Genomic DNA, 16,967 nt, shown 5'->3' with positions numbered 1-16,967 from the left:
GATAAGGCATATTTTTCCCACAGATGTACTGTATTGGACATCACAAGATAAAGATGACTTTTGAATTACATCGAGCCAATGATGGACTAAACCTAAACAGGAAAGAAAAGTGCAGTTGTTCTCGAAACAAGTTTGACAACTTGGAGCAATACAGTCGTACAAATCCGAGGCACAAGATTAACGGGACTATCGCACAGATTTCTATATTCATAAGAATAACTTTGATGTCTAATTGAATCATTCTATTTATGATAACCTCTTTCCTCCCACCAAATGTATTCATGTGACCAATCAAGCAAGACGGAAAACACAAGCTTTGAATGAAGATTATCTTGTTTGACATGCTATCAAACGATGAATCAGGAACAGAAGAGATCATTTGTCTTCACTCAACGAACAAATAAATGTGTCAAGTCATTGTATCATCTAGCGTTAGGCGCATTTCTATGCCTGGCTCGGGCACCCAAATGAGAGATAAAACTGGCTCCTTCGATCAAGTTCAAAGTGGTTTGATTTCCATGAGTGTTGAAAGACCGCCAAAAAGCTGCCCCTTTTTCGCTCTCGACCTCAATCCCTGGTGCGTATGTTGAGTATTTGCGAACTTGCAAACCATGTGATTGATGAGTTGTTCAATTAAAAACAATCGGGTTCCATTATTCCCCGACCTCAATTTGATGCTTCTAATAGTACACAAAAACATACGTGCCTTTGAATTTGAGCTCAGTCCCAATGCGTTGTGGGCAAGCAACATAGACACACTCCTTCACAGTTCTTCGCCTTGAAGAGAGGCTAAGGGCGTTCGACAAGGGATCATACTTGCGTTCTCCATTGTTCAAAGCCAGAAGATTCATTCATTCCGATCCTCGTAACTCGTTTATGGTAGAGTGGCTCCGCGAAATTTGCAAGCCAATGCATTGCATTCTACTTTTAAGACATCAACGGTGTTGTGCAATAGTTTTTGCACGGCGAAAAACAGGTTTATTGGATCCCACTGAGACGCAATCCTCTTCCGCCAATAAGGTATTGAGGGCTTGTAGTGAAGACAGAAGTGCATGGAAGGGAGTACATAAAACTACCGGTTAGATACCTTTTATGGTTTGAACTTTGCCCTTCGACGCTTTTCCTCATTATGGGCTTGGTCATCAATCCATATATTTAGATTTGCTTGGCAATAGTTTTGTGAAGAGCCAAACGGAGCAAATGATTCATATACTTGAAAAACGTGTCTAGGGGGTAGTTAGACATAAATTCACAAGTATAAAGGCTTTCCAGACCTGAAGTGGCTAGTAACGATAATACATGGGAGCAAAAAGCAACTCTTATAAAAAAATAGCCAATGGCTTTTACATTAGCCCTCAGAGAGCCCTCCAAGGGTTTCGTTATGCAAAGTGAGTGGCAATTGGCTTTATCTATGTACATAATATCGTTTCACCTGAAAGCTTGCTCCTGAAAGCTGGGTAAGATTTGACTAATTAGAAAATCAATATGAAGTAGTTATCAGCGCTCCTTACTAGTAAGAGAGGGGTCCCGGATGGATTCTCTTTCCTGGCCTTTCTCCGTAAAAACATGTTCAGAAGTTAGCTAACATCACTCACAGGCGGAGAATTAACATTTTTTTTCACCCTGCCATCCGATAATTGGATGATTGTTTTTGGCTAGTTTGCTCTCCGAACCCATCAACCCCCGACCATCGCACTTGCCAATAAAAAGCACTTTCTTGTGCTAAGTTCTTCACTTTTGAATGGATGGGCCCGAAAAGCATCTTACCCTGCTTAGAAGAAAGCTGTTGTCAATGTCAGCATAGTTTTGGCGTTTATAAGTAATAGTAGTGGTTAGTAACCAAATATTTTTTTCCCGTTAAAGTTAATTAATCATTGCAATTACTTCATTTCTCTTTTGTTTTCAAAATTAACAAAACTTCTTCTTTTTATTTATTCATATTTCATTACATTTTGTTTTAAAATATTTTCATTATACTTCATCAATCTCAAAACGACCCCCGAAAATAATTGCGGGTCAAGATTTGGAAATTAATTTCTTAAAATATGCATATGTTATGAGGCCTCTAATCATGCTCTATTTAAGTAAAGAACAAGTAACTTGTATCTAATTTCTTCAACCAAAGATAATGCTCTCAATAGTGTTTTCACTAGAAAAATAGATCAAGTCAGATTCAACCCGTGGCCCCTCCCATTTTGGCTAGTCTCAAGGTTCATTTATGGACCATGATGAAACCCGATTTATAATTCTAACGGGTGTCTGACCCGTAGAAGTTTCTGAATCATGAACACAACGGAATGTCGGAGTGCGGTTGCTAACTGACTCTTTGTTATCTGATCTGACGTGCATCTCGGGTCTTGATTGACTCGCTCGAGGGCTTTTCTTTTCATTTAATACCTGAAATGAACCACACCAGACAAGCGATTCAACTCCTATTGATTCACCCCTATAATCTTGAGAATCCAAAATCCATTGTTACGTTCTATCCATACGTGTCAAAGTAAATAGCTATCACAAATCAGGCGGCGATTGGGTCCCCAAACAACAAAAATGACCTCGTTTAGGATTCTTATTGTACCTACAATCACAAGTGAAGTGATGTCTTTCTTTCTCTTGCCCTGGGCTCAATCATATGAAATACACCCCCGGACCTTCCAACAAAATCATTTATTTTGTTCAGGGTGCTTTACTTTGGTAATCAGTACACATCAAATAACTGACTCTGTATTTCAAACACGCCACTTTGAAGATTCCTTCGCACGAATGAGAGCCAGGCGTGAGTGCCACAAACCATTGCACTTGACCCAGCCAACCATCATTCGCTATAACATCTAGTTCCTGAAATGACTAAGAGCTCATTGGTGGCAGGACAACTGGCTTATCACCTTGCTGGATGGCTTCGTGGCTTCTCTAACATCGGTCGCTGTGAACGTTTCTGAATCTATGTTTCACCACAGATCGCCTCTACATAGAATAACTGGCTGAATCTGGATCAGAGGTGGCACACTGTTATGTTATGGTTTGCGATAATAATTGAACTTCAATGCAAAGCAAAACGCCAGACGTCTTAAATTGTCAAGATTACTATGAAGATGCCACTGAATCCACTGAAGATAACTCAAATCTGAAGGCAGTATTATGTTTGAGACGTTCATTTTTCTTATTACACATGGGATCGGCAAAACTTGCCTGATTGGTGACTGGTCATTCTTGAGAAGGAGTTCTTGAATAATTCATGTTTGCAGGCCAACTTGCCATCGACGGTAACTCAAGTGCTGTCCGCCGTATGGTTTTTGCACTAGATATTGCATCCCATTTTACTATGTCAGACTGGATGTAATTCTCAGTGGCAATGCTCACGAGAGTAAAGCACACAATAATTGGTTTTTGTCTGCTGCATGGAGGCCCTTGTTTTGAGAAGCCCATTGAGACGTCGCGCAAGGGGTTGAAATTGAGCAGAAGGAACTGAATTGTTCAGCCAATGCCCCTCCAATTAGAGGAGAAAAACGGAAGAGCACACACCCTTTACATTCGAACATTTGGAAGCATGTAACATCCTCTGAGAGACGTAAATGTCATTTAGTTTGTTGCACGTTTTTCTTTTAACAACGGATATTGAGGCACCGCCCTCCTGGAAACGACTTTGACCTATATGAACGCACCGTTCATTGTGAGTCTGTAAAGGCATATACTACACTCGACCTACATACTAGACGCAGGATACCCTTTCTATGACGGTGTTTCCATTTTATGTGGTAGTATCCATTCATAAGGTGTTTTGCCCTAAAATCTACCTCTGACAGACCTGCTTCAGTTTTGTTTGGATAGCAATAACATATTGATTTTGGAATGATCTTTTTCTTGTCGGCAAAAATTTCGAGCCTTGATAAAAAAGAAAATCCAATTTTGACTAAAATTCCAGATCAACCTTATATTCAAGGATTAGCCAGATCAGCCAATTCTAATTCGTTGGTCGATCAAAGAATAGATATAAATAAAAGTCAAGTAAAATGAATAATCTTCTCGTCTTGAACTGCTGGGATTCCAATCCCGGTAGCGGTAAGGAAGTCCGCAAAAAAATTTAAAAAAAAAATAATAATTGAGAAGAAACCACATAAAATCAGATCAAGGGGAGCTATTTAGCATTTAAAGGGTTCAGCAAAAATAGTTGAAATTTCAGCATTTGGGTGGATATTGTTTCAAAACGTGCTCGACATGTGCAGAATACGGCGAAAAATGTGGGAAATGTCAAAACATATTGGGTATAAAGTAATACGGTGATAATCAACAACTAAATTTCACGTAAATAGTATTTGTGTCCTTCTTAAATTTGAACTTTTTTTCAGGTCTATTGCTTAGCCCATGGAGCATATTTTTCTTGCCCATCCCGCTCGCTTAGCTGTCTTAGGTTGGCATAGATCTCAAAGAACCAATGTGTGATTAGATGTAGCATTACTTGACGGACTATTGCACTCAGCCTTTCACTCACCATTGGCTCAATTCCCCATTCCACGGTAGTCCAACTATCAGGTGAATTGAAACTCAAACGTTGGTACTGAAGCCCAAATTCTTCGAAGAATTGTTCTTTGTGAGTTTGGAGAACCAGTCCAATGATTGACGATTTTCTAGGCAAAGCTACCTCAAGGAACGAATCTGGCATGATTGGCAGAAGCTCATGGGCAAAATGAACGGAATTCACCGAATCTTTATGGAACATCGTTGATGTGTCTTTCATAGGGGAGTACGATTTCACTACGTCAAGGTCTAATATTTTTGCACGATTTCCCACTGTAAGCAAAGATAAATAGTCATTTTTTTCAAATAGTTTGTGTTTGTTAGATGGATTAATACCTAGTTTCTGCTTGCACAAGGCAATGGCATTAGGACAAGGCTCCAAAAGGTCTATATCGCCCGTAGTCAGATTTAGAACAATGCATCGGGTTAGGGTCATAAGAGGCTGTTGTTGGTCGGAAGGTGGAGAGAATCGCAATTCACCTGACGCATCATGAGTTACAAAGGGAATGCCCATTGAAATCGAATAATCCGATTGTAGGATCCCGAACTCTCGATCCATAGCACGAATCCCAACATGAACGTATCCCTCGTCGATCCCTTGATAATTCTTGGAGACAAACTGAAACTCCTCAAAGCTTGAAGGGTACCAAAGACTCATGCCCTAAAAAACATCAACCAATGATGTGAGCATTGGATCGACCTTAAAAAGAACTAGAAAACTGACCAAGTTGGAACACTTGTAGCTGTTGTCATTGACTCCCTGGGGGTTGTCCAAGAGTTCCAGACAAACATCCTCGAAACGCACTTGATCCTCTGGGCAAGCTGCCACAAACACCAATATTTCTCCTCCGGATCCTCCGCAAAATTGGAGATTGTCCTCCTCGCATCTAGTCTCACATTTTTCCATTGGAACTTGATTCGAAGATGGAGGTTCATCCAAGCAAACGCATTCAGACCCTGCGGTCATGCCCGCATACCGTTGCTTCCCATTGCCAAAACAGGTCACGAGACATGATGTCGGAATGAAACCCACGCCTTGGTTGGAACCATTTCCCATCGGTTCAAAGCAACCCAATCGAATTGGCATGTCAATGAGAAGGTCCATGAAAGTGACCAAACCAGTGTCAGAGGCTGACATGGACACATTCACTTTCACAGCTTTATTCAACAACAGACTCATGTCGGGGAAAAGGTCAAAAGTTCCCAACACTGAATCGCTCTCTTGGGCCTCAATTGAATTTGGATCTGCGGTGCCTACGATTAGTTCTAAACTGATCGTTTCGGTTGATCTTGGGTCGACAAAGTCGAAGGTTGTTGTCTCAAATTGGGAGGCACGGTACCAAAGCCTTAAAAGGCCAATGGGTTTGAATGTTGTCAAATAAGCCAAATTCATTCCCAAGGGCAACTGAGTCTCCGAAATGGGAAACTCTAACGATAAGTAATCATTGGGTTGGGAGCAAAAAGCAAACCATGGATCAATAATGTTGGCACCGTGAACGTAGATTGGGTTCAAATGGTTTTGTTCATGTATTAAAACGCCCTGGGATTGGCATGAGCTTTGGAGGATTTCAGGATTATCGGACGGATGATTGGGTAGTAGGAGATTTTCCATAGCCACGGAGCATTCCAAAACGTACAAAGCCGTGCGAGGCGCTTCGACAGGGGCTTTTTCTGTGTATTGAAACCAATGATGAGATTTCAACCGCAAATGAGGAGCTAAAACACATTGGGTCACGTTCAAATCGTCTGCGGGGACAAATTGGAACACGTCACACCCTGTGGGAAAAGAGATCATTATAGTGGCTAAAATCATCCCAACGCAGGTTTAACGGGTCCAACCTGAACCCAAAAAGCAATGCCTTGAGCAAAGCTCCAAACTGATATTGGAGAATTGAAGAAATCCAAATCGTGCGGCCAGAATGTTCTTGTCTATTCCTGATGATTCCACCTCGTCCAAAGTAGGCCACAGGTTTGGTATGGTCAGAAAGTTGAATTGCTGACGATCGTGTTTGTGCCATCTGAACCAAAAAGTGTTATGTTTGAAGTTCAAAAAGAAGTTCGTCACTTTTTACCTGGGGCTGCATCGCTCTCGTGTTCGAATATGGACGTCATCGAAACCTATTTTCCCGTTGTTCGTGTCGAATGTAGCTTCTAAAATGAGACGCTGATTTGGCTTGTCCATAGGAGGAATTGTGATATATTCTTTTGACCAGATTCCAATCGATTCCGACGTTTCTAAGAGAATGGCAGGGTCCTCTAGTCTTGAGTAGTCTTGTTCCAAAATTTTCACTGTGGCGTCACTCTTAAAGAACAATTATTATGCATTTAAAATGTAACGATTTGAATACCTTTAATCTAAAGGTACCAAGGTATTTGAAATCTCGTCCCGAATATGTTGAAATCCGATTGAAGTTCGCTTAAGTCTGGGCAATACACGAGATCGGGCCGAAACCATGGTTCGATTGGTCGTAACCAAAGTGTTGATTTTGGGTGCCAGGTAAACATCTTTTAATTGACAACAATCATGATTAATCACTCAAAGACACTTGCTAACCATGTCTTACCTCGTGTGGAGTTGGTATGATCATGTCTCTGAATAAATTGAAACGCTTTCTTGGGAAAGTGGATGGCTCCCGAGCCTGCTTCATTTATTTGAAGCGTCAGGACGTCTTCGGTGATGTTAGTGTGAACAGACGCAGGATGAAATATCGGACCTGCATTTGTCAAAAAATGCACGTTATCCTCTAACTTATGTAAAAAAAACTAAAGGTGATACATCTTAGCTTTTGTACTTTGTTGTAGTACTTTGACTGTGGGGCGATTTAAATCACATTCTATTCATTGATTTTTTGATTTGCGTCCCTTGTTTGTCAAGCACTAGTGCAACAGTGATCCTAGTTTTCAAAGTGAGATAACACGAAGACAAAAGTTGTCATAACGCTGATATTTGGAATGTTTGGTCTTAGAAATTATTGACTGAATTGGGATCTAACAAAAAAGCATATGCTCTGATCAGGATCAGCAGGGCCGGCCAAAACTTGCATCCGCCATTTTGTGCAAAATTTGCAAAAAAACTTGCACATCCGTGATTTTTCTGCAAATTTATTGATGCAAATTTTGCAACTTTAAAAGCAATATTCGACATTTTTCTGCACCTCGATATGCAATTTCTGATTTTTTTAAAAACATTTTTGAAAAAGAAATACACGTAGGCTTGAAATAGATTGCAGACATATTACCAACCACGTGCTTATGTATTCCATCCATCTTAAAAAGCTCTTTTATCATTGTTATCTTTTTAAGATACTTTACCTATTTCAAAAGTTGGAACTCAGTTTTATTTGAGTAATGAACTCCTCCTTTCAAAATCAGGCATATCTTGACGAGTTTTCATGATTTATGGGTTAAATGGGCGTGATGTGTTGGTTGATTTGGGAAGAATAGACTTACTATTACTTTTAAGAAACTTGAGAAACTTAATTTTCTTAACAAATTAATTCTGCAATACAATTGCTACGCTCTGACATTACTGTTTTTCTGTTAATGAGCTGAGATTTATCTTTTTCACGTACTATTTAGATTGTGCAAAATCCTGATCAGTCTCGGACGCAGCATGGACATGGCAAGAAATTGCTCCCTAGGGATAGCAGGATCAAATCCCAGTGTTGGAATACATTATGATATAATTTCCCTTTTCATCCACGTATTGCCAGGGCAGTGGTAACGAAATTACAAGTAACAAAATTAAAGTAACTTGTTGCTTCTTTCATAAAAGAAACTGTAATTCCATTGTACTTCAAAATGGTGCAATTGCAACGACCTACATTGTCCAAGAAATTACTCGGTACTCATTCCTTTTTGCACGCTCCAGAGTGACGTTTGATTTTTCGTTTCTTTTCATTCAAATTCCGTTGAACTAAAAGACCTATACCCAACGGGGATCTTCCTTTGGCTTGTCTATGTTGCACCAAACTTCTCAGCACTCCCCATCGCCAACCATGACTCTAGGCAGAGGGTTCTAGTGGAAATTTTAAAGGCTCAAGAATTTCTAATGTTGCTTTCCCATGGTGAATTTATGTTTCATAGTTGTAAATGTTCCACAATCATTAGTTGAGCCAAGGAAAATATTCAAGTTTTAGATGTGAAATTTCTAAAAGAAAACTACGTACTCCAGTATTAGGTAATACATTTAATACTAATACTCCGTGAGTATTGTAAAATACTCTAGATATTTGGAACATACTAAAAAATATGTTATCAAAAACTTTTAGCCAAACAAGTATGGCCAAGAACAAGAGTAATGCAGTACTAAGCAAATACATGATATCAAAACTCATTAGCGTAACATGTTGGCAGAAATGCTTTAAATCTTAGTAACGTTTGGTCTTGATGAGGCAACAACCGTGCATATTGGCCAACAAAAACTTTAGTAAAAGTAATGGTAAGAAGTAATGCCATTACATTTTTTGACGAGTAACGGTTGTGTAACGAATTACTCTTTTTGGCCAAACTGTAATTGTAATTCGTTCCCTTTTTGAGGAACAACCAACGCCCTGCGCATTGCTTGATAGGGAACGCAAAAACAGCCCTTACAACCACCACGACTCCCTCCAAAAGTGTGTTGGTGCTTATGCTTTGGAAAGTCGATTTACAAATTTTTGTGTAAATTCGGTTGATTTTTATGCAATTTTGCTGCCAAAAAAGACCATATTTATCTGCAAATTTTGACCGGCCCTACTAATCAGTTCCCTGAGGTCCAGATGAGCATTATTAACAGGAGTCCCTTGAAAAACGAGTAGAAGGTGTGCAAGCCAACTGGATGCCAGACAATCTCGGACTACAAAAATGATGTGACCATGAAATATGGTTCATCCTACATTTAAATAACAAATGCAAATATGAAAAGAAGCAACCAAATAAAAAAAAAAACAAATATCTTCTAGTGGTTAAAAAACGTCCAACCAAATTATTAAATGCTAGGAATAGTATAAGACACGTGTTCAGTTTTTCTCTAATGCCAGAACTTTCACATGACCTCGGAAAATTGATGAATCTATTTTCTATTTAACTCGTCAAATAGCTATAGCCAAGAATATAGCTTATTAAGTGCGAAGGTTATAAGCACATTTGACATACAAACCATTTTAAACATGTGTCAAAAATAATAGGTTCCTCGAATCTTGATAATTTGCTTTTTCTAAACCTTTGGAATTGCTGGAGTCTGTAGATTTCATAGAGTACTTGTGCTGAATAAATTTTCTTAGGTTTATTGATAAAAACGACAACGAATTCAACAACCGTTCTTATAATCTTTCTCGCATTTAGCTCAATGTGCTTCTTCCTCATAGGACTGAAAACATGCAGAGAAAATCGCTCTTTGGTAAATTGCGCTGTAATTCCACAATTTCATTATTAATCATCAGCATTGGCGGTTAGTCTGAGAAATGAAACTAAGTTTCGAAGTGGAGCAATGAATATTAGGTAATAAAGAAGACTTTTACTTTACCCAATCAAGTAACGTATAACCCATTCAGTTGAGTTCAGGAGATCTCACCAACATAGTGCTAGTTCATTCATTTTGTGCCTTTGTTGCGCTGAGTTTTAAATCAAACGCTAGTAACTTTTGACTCACGATTTGTATTAAGCGTCAAAACTTTCAGTCCAAAACTTCAGTCCAAAAGTGCCAAACTCAAGCGAAGGAGAAATCAATACATGAATCGAGGTAGAAATTGCCAATTAATAACCCCCAATCCTTCAAATAGAAGAAATATGACCTTTCCTTTTAATACTACTGAGGATTACATTCCCTGAAGCAGTTAGAAAAGCCCGTGAAAAAAAACCAACCCCTTCTGAGCCTCCATGCTTTGGGCTAGGAATGCTGTATTATAGTGAAGCCAAGGTGTATTACTCACCAACTTTCTTAATGCAAATGGGTGAGACTAGAAGAGATTCATCCTGGTCCACGATTTCTGAGGAAAAGAAATATGTTTGTGGAAGACTTCAAATTTTGAACCTTTCAAATCGATTTAAAATAGGAAATCGCAACTAACCTCCATTCTTGATAACCAGCATTCGGTACGGTTTAAATTTTTCGCTGTTTTTATTAGGGAATGAATCCAAACGGATTTCAGGCTTGTCCTTTAAACCATTGGGACAATTCCACTCACAAATCACGGCTTTTACGTCGACTTGGTTGCCATCAAACGTAGAGTCCGAACTATTCCAAACTAATATGAAAAGGTTAAGCAGTACCAAATTTATTCTCATATAGGTTCATTGTTGATCCAGGATCAACTCAAATTCGGGCCTATCGAGATTGTGCCAAAAGGCAGAATCAAACAAGTCTGCTTTGTAAAACGAGTCGTGAAGTTAAGTGTACTCACAATCAGAGAGCTTCTGGACCTTGTCGGCCTCGGTGGGAACAAACATGGCTAATGACATAATGACAAAATATGTTATTGATTCGTTCTACAGTGATAAGTCAAATCATATACACTTACCAGCAATCATAAAGGGATACTCTTTTGTTTTGCCTATTAGACGAAGAGAAATATCAAGGTAGCCTTTTACATTAATCTTTGGTTTCAGATTTTTCCACGAATCTTACTGTAGTCAATAATTTCATTCATGTCTTCATCTGTCATGGTTGACCAAAGGGCGTCCATCCCCGCACTGGCGCAAAAATAGTTGATTCTTGAAGCGCAATCGAACCAAACTCGTTGAACATTGGTGACATTTTGACACTCAACGCTGTTTTCCTGAAATAGGCTCAAAATTGACATATCCATAGATAATACTGAACTCGATATCCGCTTATTTAGATTACAATATACAAAATAAATCGATCTTGATTTGAAATGTGTCCAGTAAGCAAACAATATTGAGGACAAAGGAACAGATTAAACTCCAAAGCCAATATCAAAGTTGTTGATTTACGGACCAAACTTCATTTTCCTAAAAGCGAGAAACAAGTCTCGTCCTGGGCAATGTATGGAAAAATTGAAAAATAAAAGTGCAGTATATAAAGCTTGAACCCTCCCGCGGGCCTCAGCTTCATTTTCACCTGGCCTCATCTTTTGGGAAACTGGCTGAGCTGATAATAACTGGTTTCGGCGGGTTAACCACGCTGATATGACTTTCAATGAGCATATTTTGAACTTGTTGTGTAAAATATAGTGAGCCACTAACTTAGCGGGTCAGTTCCTGAGCAAGATCATCCGTACATGAGTGAACAAAGTTAGATCCATAGTAAAATAGTACTGCAATCCCCCCCCCCAAAGAATTCCCACGTGGTTAGAAAAAAAAGACTTTTGTTTCATATATCTTGAACACTTGTCAGGTTTCAAGGATTCATCGTGGTCGAGATGTTCTTCAAAAATAAGGAATATTCAAATACACCCCTTATTCCCCATACTTTTGTAAAAAGGTAAACTTTCCGTGGAGGTAATCAGGGAAATCATGACCAATTTCAAATCGCTAGATTGGTGTTATCATTTCTGGTCGCAGGAACACAATATATCCCGTCTAAATATGTATGGTTGCTATTGATTGACCTTATCGGTTGCTATATTGCAGATCACGAAAATGAATTCATCACTCTTTCTTTGTTGCTTCTTTAGAATCGCGCTTGCCATCATTGAACAAGTATACATTCCAAGTCATGAAAAGAATCTTCACTGTTCATTTTAACAGTTCTGGTAAAAATTGACTTCCTGGTTGCTTGGAGAGGTAAGGTTCTGGACGATCTTCGACGAATTGCTCCTTGTGCCCACGCGGTTCTTCATTCTACCACTTGTCAATGGTTTATTTTGCGAGCCTTTTCCAAAGTGCTAAGGCAGCAGTCATGGCCGCCTAGTGAAGATAACTTAACTTCTTCAACACTGGATCATACAAGTCAAGGACTACTGAAATGACCTCGAGCTCATATATGAGTTCAAAAACCACATCTGGAAACTTCCCATCTAGGCAAGACATAATCCCCATGCATTTTCGGAGCTCAGGTACCAAGTAATTGAAATGGCATTTCCAAGTTGTTGTTTTTTGCTGAAAGTAATACCAAGAAGCACTTTTGCGTTGAATTCCGCTACTGAGTCTTCTACATGCAAAATTGGTCTCCCAAGCTTGAGAAGATCTATCTTTGATTCATTGGCGGCAAGGCAAGAAGCTTTCATGAACTTCAGAACTTGAGGTGCTAATACCCTCGGCCCTTGACGTACTTCTTCCTTTGTTTTGGCTGACGAGTAATTTTTAGGTTACATCGTGAGTGTAACCTAATAACTAACCATTTGACAACTATTTCTCCAAATCAGCCATGATCACAAGAAAATTCAAATGGGAGACTTTTGATCCTTGTGGGCTTCCAACTTTCACAACGATTAGCTCTGATTTTGCACACCTAACTCTGGTATTTGAACAGAGTAGTATATCAAAGAGATCATTATTTACTAAAAAAAATAAAATTAAATGTACTATGTGGCATGGGCAATCTTGTTTTATTTATACTAGAGTTACCGTCTTAATTCAACGCAATGGCCTAAGTTGGCAGACAAAGGAAAGCCGTGACGTTTCCTCTCTTTAGAGTCCCTGGATTACTGTACAGTTCATAGGAAGAGGTAAAACGAAAAGCCCATGAAAAACCAAACCAAAAAAAAGTATTTGACAAAATATATCTTGTGGAGACGCGCCATAAACAAGAATATAGCCCTGTTTTGCCAGTGTTTGGAGCAAACTCTAGCAAACTGTGAGTCATAACAAACAGAACGTACAGAACGAAAGATTGACCGCAACTGGCTAAGACACCATGAAAAGGTGGCTCACATCTGCAAATGCTAAATTGTGGAGCTAACCATTACAACCAATAACCATGATACTAATGATGAAGAAGCAATACACCTCTGCTAGGTTTTCCTATGTTTTGCTAAATGACCTCCATGATGGACCAGTATTTCCCCAACATGACTTTGGTTACTAAATCGTTGAACAACGTTTGGTGGAGTCTTTGTCTAACTCACCTCTTGAAGCCACACTAAATTTGAGGAAACCCTCCTCCTCCTCAGCTGTCTTCTTTAAATCCATAAACGGCACCTTGGGGTAACACCTTAGACTCCATCAACATTATTCAACGCTCACCCAAACAAAGTGTAGCTGGGGAGTGACCGACCCATCACGGAATATATATTCTTTCACAAAATTTGGACTCTTGTTGGCTGAGAAAGCGTTCGCCAATTTGAACCTCAATCAAACGTTTGCGTCAAAAGCAATAAGCTCTTGAAACTCAGTACGACGTCGGAACAAAATAACTTGCTTACCGACGATTTACTAGCTCATTCAATTAGTTCCTTTCACGGTCTGAGTTTTAAATGCTCAAACTTTATGACGCATCTATTTGATTGAGTTCAAAACTGACTAATGCCTTCTGAGCCTACAACTGAGTCAACTCTTGTGAAGGGAAATACATTTAATTGGTTGGGATTGGAGTTACCCATTTTCCTCCATTATTATTATTATTATTATTTTGGTTTGTTTTTTCACGGGCTTTTCTAACCGCTACAGGGAATGAAATCCCCAGTGCAATTGAAATGAAAGGTATAAATTTGTCTATTTATTACCTTTCAATCTTTACATGATATTTGGTCTAGCAACGAATTTGAGTTGGCAGACCGAGCTAGTCATTGAATGTAGTGTTGATCTGGAATGCTATCTACTGTAGAAATTTGTCCAAGTCTGACTTGAAAGATGCTACCGGATCAACAAGGCCGACATATTCCCTACGAATATTAGAGGAAAGCAAATACTTGACCAATCAAAAAGTACCATCGCACGTATTTTGACTTGGCACATGCTTCTTCCCATTCATTCCTTGTCCATGTGCTCTTTGGTCATATCGGAATCGATTCCGTATATCGTCACAATTCCAGACCCTACATTTTTCTTGTTCTATCTCTGCGGGCTTCGGAGATTTTGTGAGGAAAGCTTGACCAGCTGAGGACGAAAGTCTCTTTTTCCCAGCCTTCTCACTGCCTGGATGAAAGGTTTAAAGTTGTCTGGTAATCATGCCGTCTTGGCCACCTTCAGGATCTACCCCTCTTCTTCCTTCAGTTCTTTTATGCCACTGAACACCAGGTCCTGCTTTCTATCTTGCACCTCTGCCACCCACAAAATCACTTTGCCGGGGGTAACGGTTAGATTCACCTCCATTTTTCAAGCAAAAGGTTTACCCTCCCAGTAGACCTTAATGGTCTCATCCACATATTTATTGACCTGCCTCCGGTTCTTCTCCAAAGCTTGCTACAGTACGTATTTCAACCATTTCCTTCGAGTTTTTGTTCTCCACAGAGTTACCAGAGCCGTCTTTCTCAGGCAGCCTCGGCCAAATTTTGCGAAAAAGTGATCGGACGTGTTCGTTTTGCGCACCTGAACCTGGTCGTGGAGAGGGAGGTTGGGCTCAAACAACTCAAATTTCCTTGCATAGCAATTAGTTATCACTCCTTTGTGGTCTCATGTTTGGTCGTTCAGCATCACTCATGTCTATTCCAGGCTAGACGCCAGACCAGTTTATTCATTGAAAAAGATCTTGTTTTCAAGTTCAAAGCGTTGATGAGTTGTTGTGTGTATTTGGTTTACCGTAATTACAAAATTGACCCAAAATCTTAAAGCTATTTAGTTATAAAAAGGCAAAAGAGATCGACCAATACATTAGTTGAATGTACATAAGGTGTCTTCATTTCATCGTGAGATAATTTTTAATGTAAAGTTATTGGTTGAGCCAATCACATAGAAATAAATAGTTGAGCATATTACACAAGAAAACGCACGATCTCTGTCCCGGACCCTTCAATTGTGATCGGACAGGCTATTGCTCAATATCGTGTTATGGGAGTTAAGGCGAGGTTGTTTTACCCTAGCAGTTTTTTTTCGTCAAGTGCGCAGTTGTAGCTACTTTCAATTGTTGTAGCTTCAAAACCCGTCCATATTCAAAGTCTTCAAAAATTCCAATGTTTAAATTTAATGGCCATATTTTATCTCCTCTGGGACGATGAGCCAAGTTTTAAAGTCATGTTTTCTCTTCTAAGTTTTTTCAAACATTCAAGTCGTTGGCGAGTTTACAATAATAGTTGGCGCCTTTAATGGACACCGTGCCTGAAGCGAGGCCATAAGACATGTATGTTCAATTGTACAATTGCACTGGGGCTATAGCTGGCATCCCTCTATTAATATGGCATTCTGGATCGATAATCTCAACGAACTTATTTTTAAATTTTTTTTAGTATTTGAAGAAAATCCCCAAATCCGTTACTTTGAACGATTTGATGGGCGTGTTGATCATCAATAATTGGGCTTAGAACTATGAACTTCAGAACCTCATCGAACAGCGGTTCTACTTACCTTTCCCAAGGCGACATGAGCACCCGATGTCAACATTTTGGGCTCTCCCGAAGTAAAACGCCAAGACACCTCTACGTAAGGGACATAAAATGAATTCAAAAGACAAGTCAAATATCAAGTCCAAAAATGAAACCAATTGCGAATATAGAATATAGATGTAAGGACAATTCTCACTTGGGTGTAGGATCAGTTTAGTCGGATGCACCATCGAACGAGTGGAAGCATGAAAAATATTTTCTCGCTCGTTTTCCTCGTCCATTTTGTACCATTGGAAATCGAATGGACCATCATAGTGCCGGGGAACATTTGACAACGGAATTGAATTGTCTCTGAATTGACCTGCAGACTCGTCGAATCGATCACTTCTCAGGACCTCGGCGTCTGTGATTTCAAAATCTTGATATAAAGCCTGTCAAGAACAGAAAATTTGTTTCATAAATGATACTGTTCATGTACTCAATAACAATCGAAAAGACGGTTAAGGTGTCAAGGGAAAAGATTGAGTGATTTTGAAAGATCAAGATAGGCCTTTGTGATTGCACAAGCCATTGTGATCGAGGCAATTAAGTTTCGACATTTCCTCTGTCCCAAATTGGAACTATCAATCGGGTCGTATAACATTGGACACCATTTTTCAAATACTGCACGAGGAGACTCCTCTATTCTTGCCTCTGGTGGTGGTCTGACAATTTCGAGAGGTTTGCTTGTGGACTTTTTATCAATGATGATAAACTTCTTTCCTCTCGCACTTGCATAAGTAATATTTAATTGCATTACTTCAGCTTTTGAAAAGAGATTACTATAACTGTTTTTATTCTGAGGCTTGCGTCAAGGACAAGTTAAGAATAAAATGAAAAAAGTGTATGGTGAAATTGTGGCAACATTCTTAATTTTTTTCCTCTACAAAAGAAACGGATTGCATTCCGAGTTACTTTGGCTAGAATGAGCAATTGATCACTAAGCTATTCCTCTAAAGAATGTAATGGCGTTATTTGTGACTCACTCATTCATTCTTGGTCATACTTCAACATAATTGGGAAATTAAATGGCTTTTTTGTGATGTGGTC

General features: G+C 39.3%; 1 protein-coding gene across 1 annotated transcript in view; it reads right to left on the bottom strand.

The window, feature by feature from the left end:
- Positions 1–16,617, bottom strand: part of LOC131891195 (uncharacterized) — a 31,856-nt gene extending 15,239 nt beyond the window's left edge. Inside the window, exons 1-14 of the mRNA XM_059240718.1 lie at positions 16,075–16,617; positions 15,901–15,971; positions 11,123–11,273; positions 11,016–11,048; positions 10,899–10,946; positions 10,566–10,742; positions 10,428–10,484; positions 7,080–7,229; positions 6,881–7,020; positions 6,588–6,817; positions 6,355–6,533; positions 5,240–6,291; positions 4,852–5,176; positions 4,490–4,788 (exon numbers count right to left, since the gene is read on the bottom strand). Of these exons, the coding sequence (XP_059096701.1) occupies positions 4,490–4,788; positions 4,852–5,176; positions 5,240–6,291; positions 6,355–6,533; positions 6,588–6,817; positions 6,881–7,020; positions 7,080–7,229; positions 10,428–10,484; positions 10,566–10,742; positions 10,899–10,946; positions 11,016–11,048; positions 11,123–11,273; positions 15,901–15,971; positions 16,075–16,159 (2,997 nt within the window). The 5' untranslated portion in view covers positions 16,160–16,617. The remainder of the gene's footprint in view (positions 1–4,489; positions 4,789–4,851; positions 5,177–5,239; positions 6,292–6,354; positions 6,534–6,587; positions 6,818–6,880; positions 7,021–7,079; positions 7,230–10,427; positions 10,485–10,565; positions 10,743–10,898; positions 10,947–11,015; positions 11,049–11,122; positions 11,274–15,900; positions 15,972–16,074) is intronic.
- Between the last annotated feature and the right edge of the window lie 350 nt (positions 16,618–16,967).

This window comes from Tigriopus californicus, chromosome 11 (genome assembly GCF_007210705.1).
Source record: "Tigriopus californicus strain San Diego chromosome 11, Tcal_SD_v2.1, whole genome shotgun sequence".
NCBI lineage: Eukaryota > Metazoa > Arthropoda > Copepoda > Harpacticoida > Harpacticidae > Tigriopus > Tigriopus californicus.
This window is presented reverse-complemented; position numbering and strand designations above follow the sequence as displayed.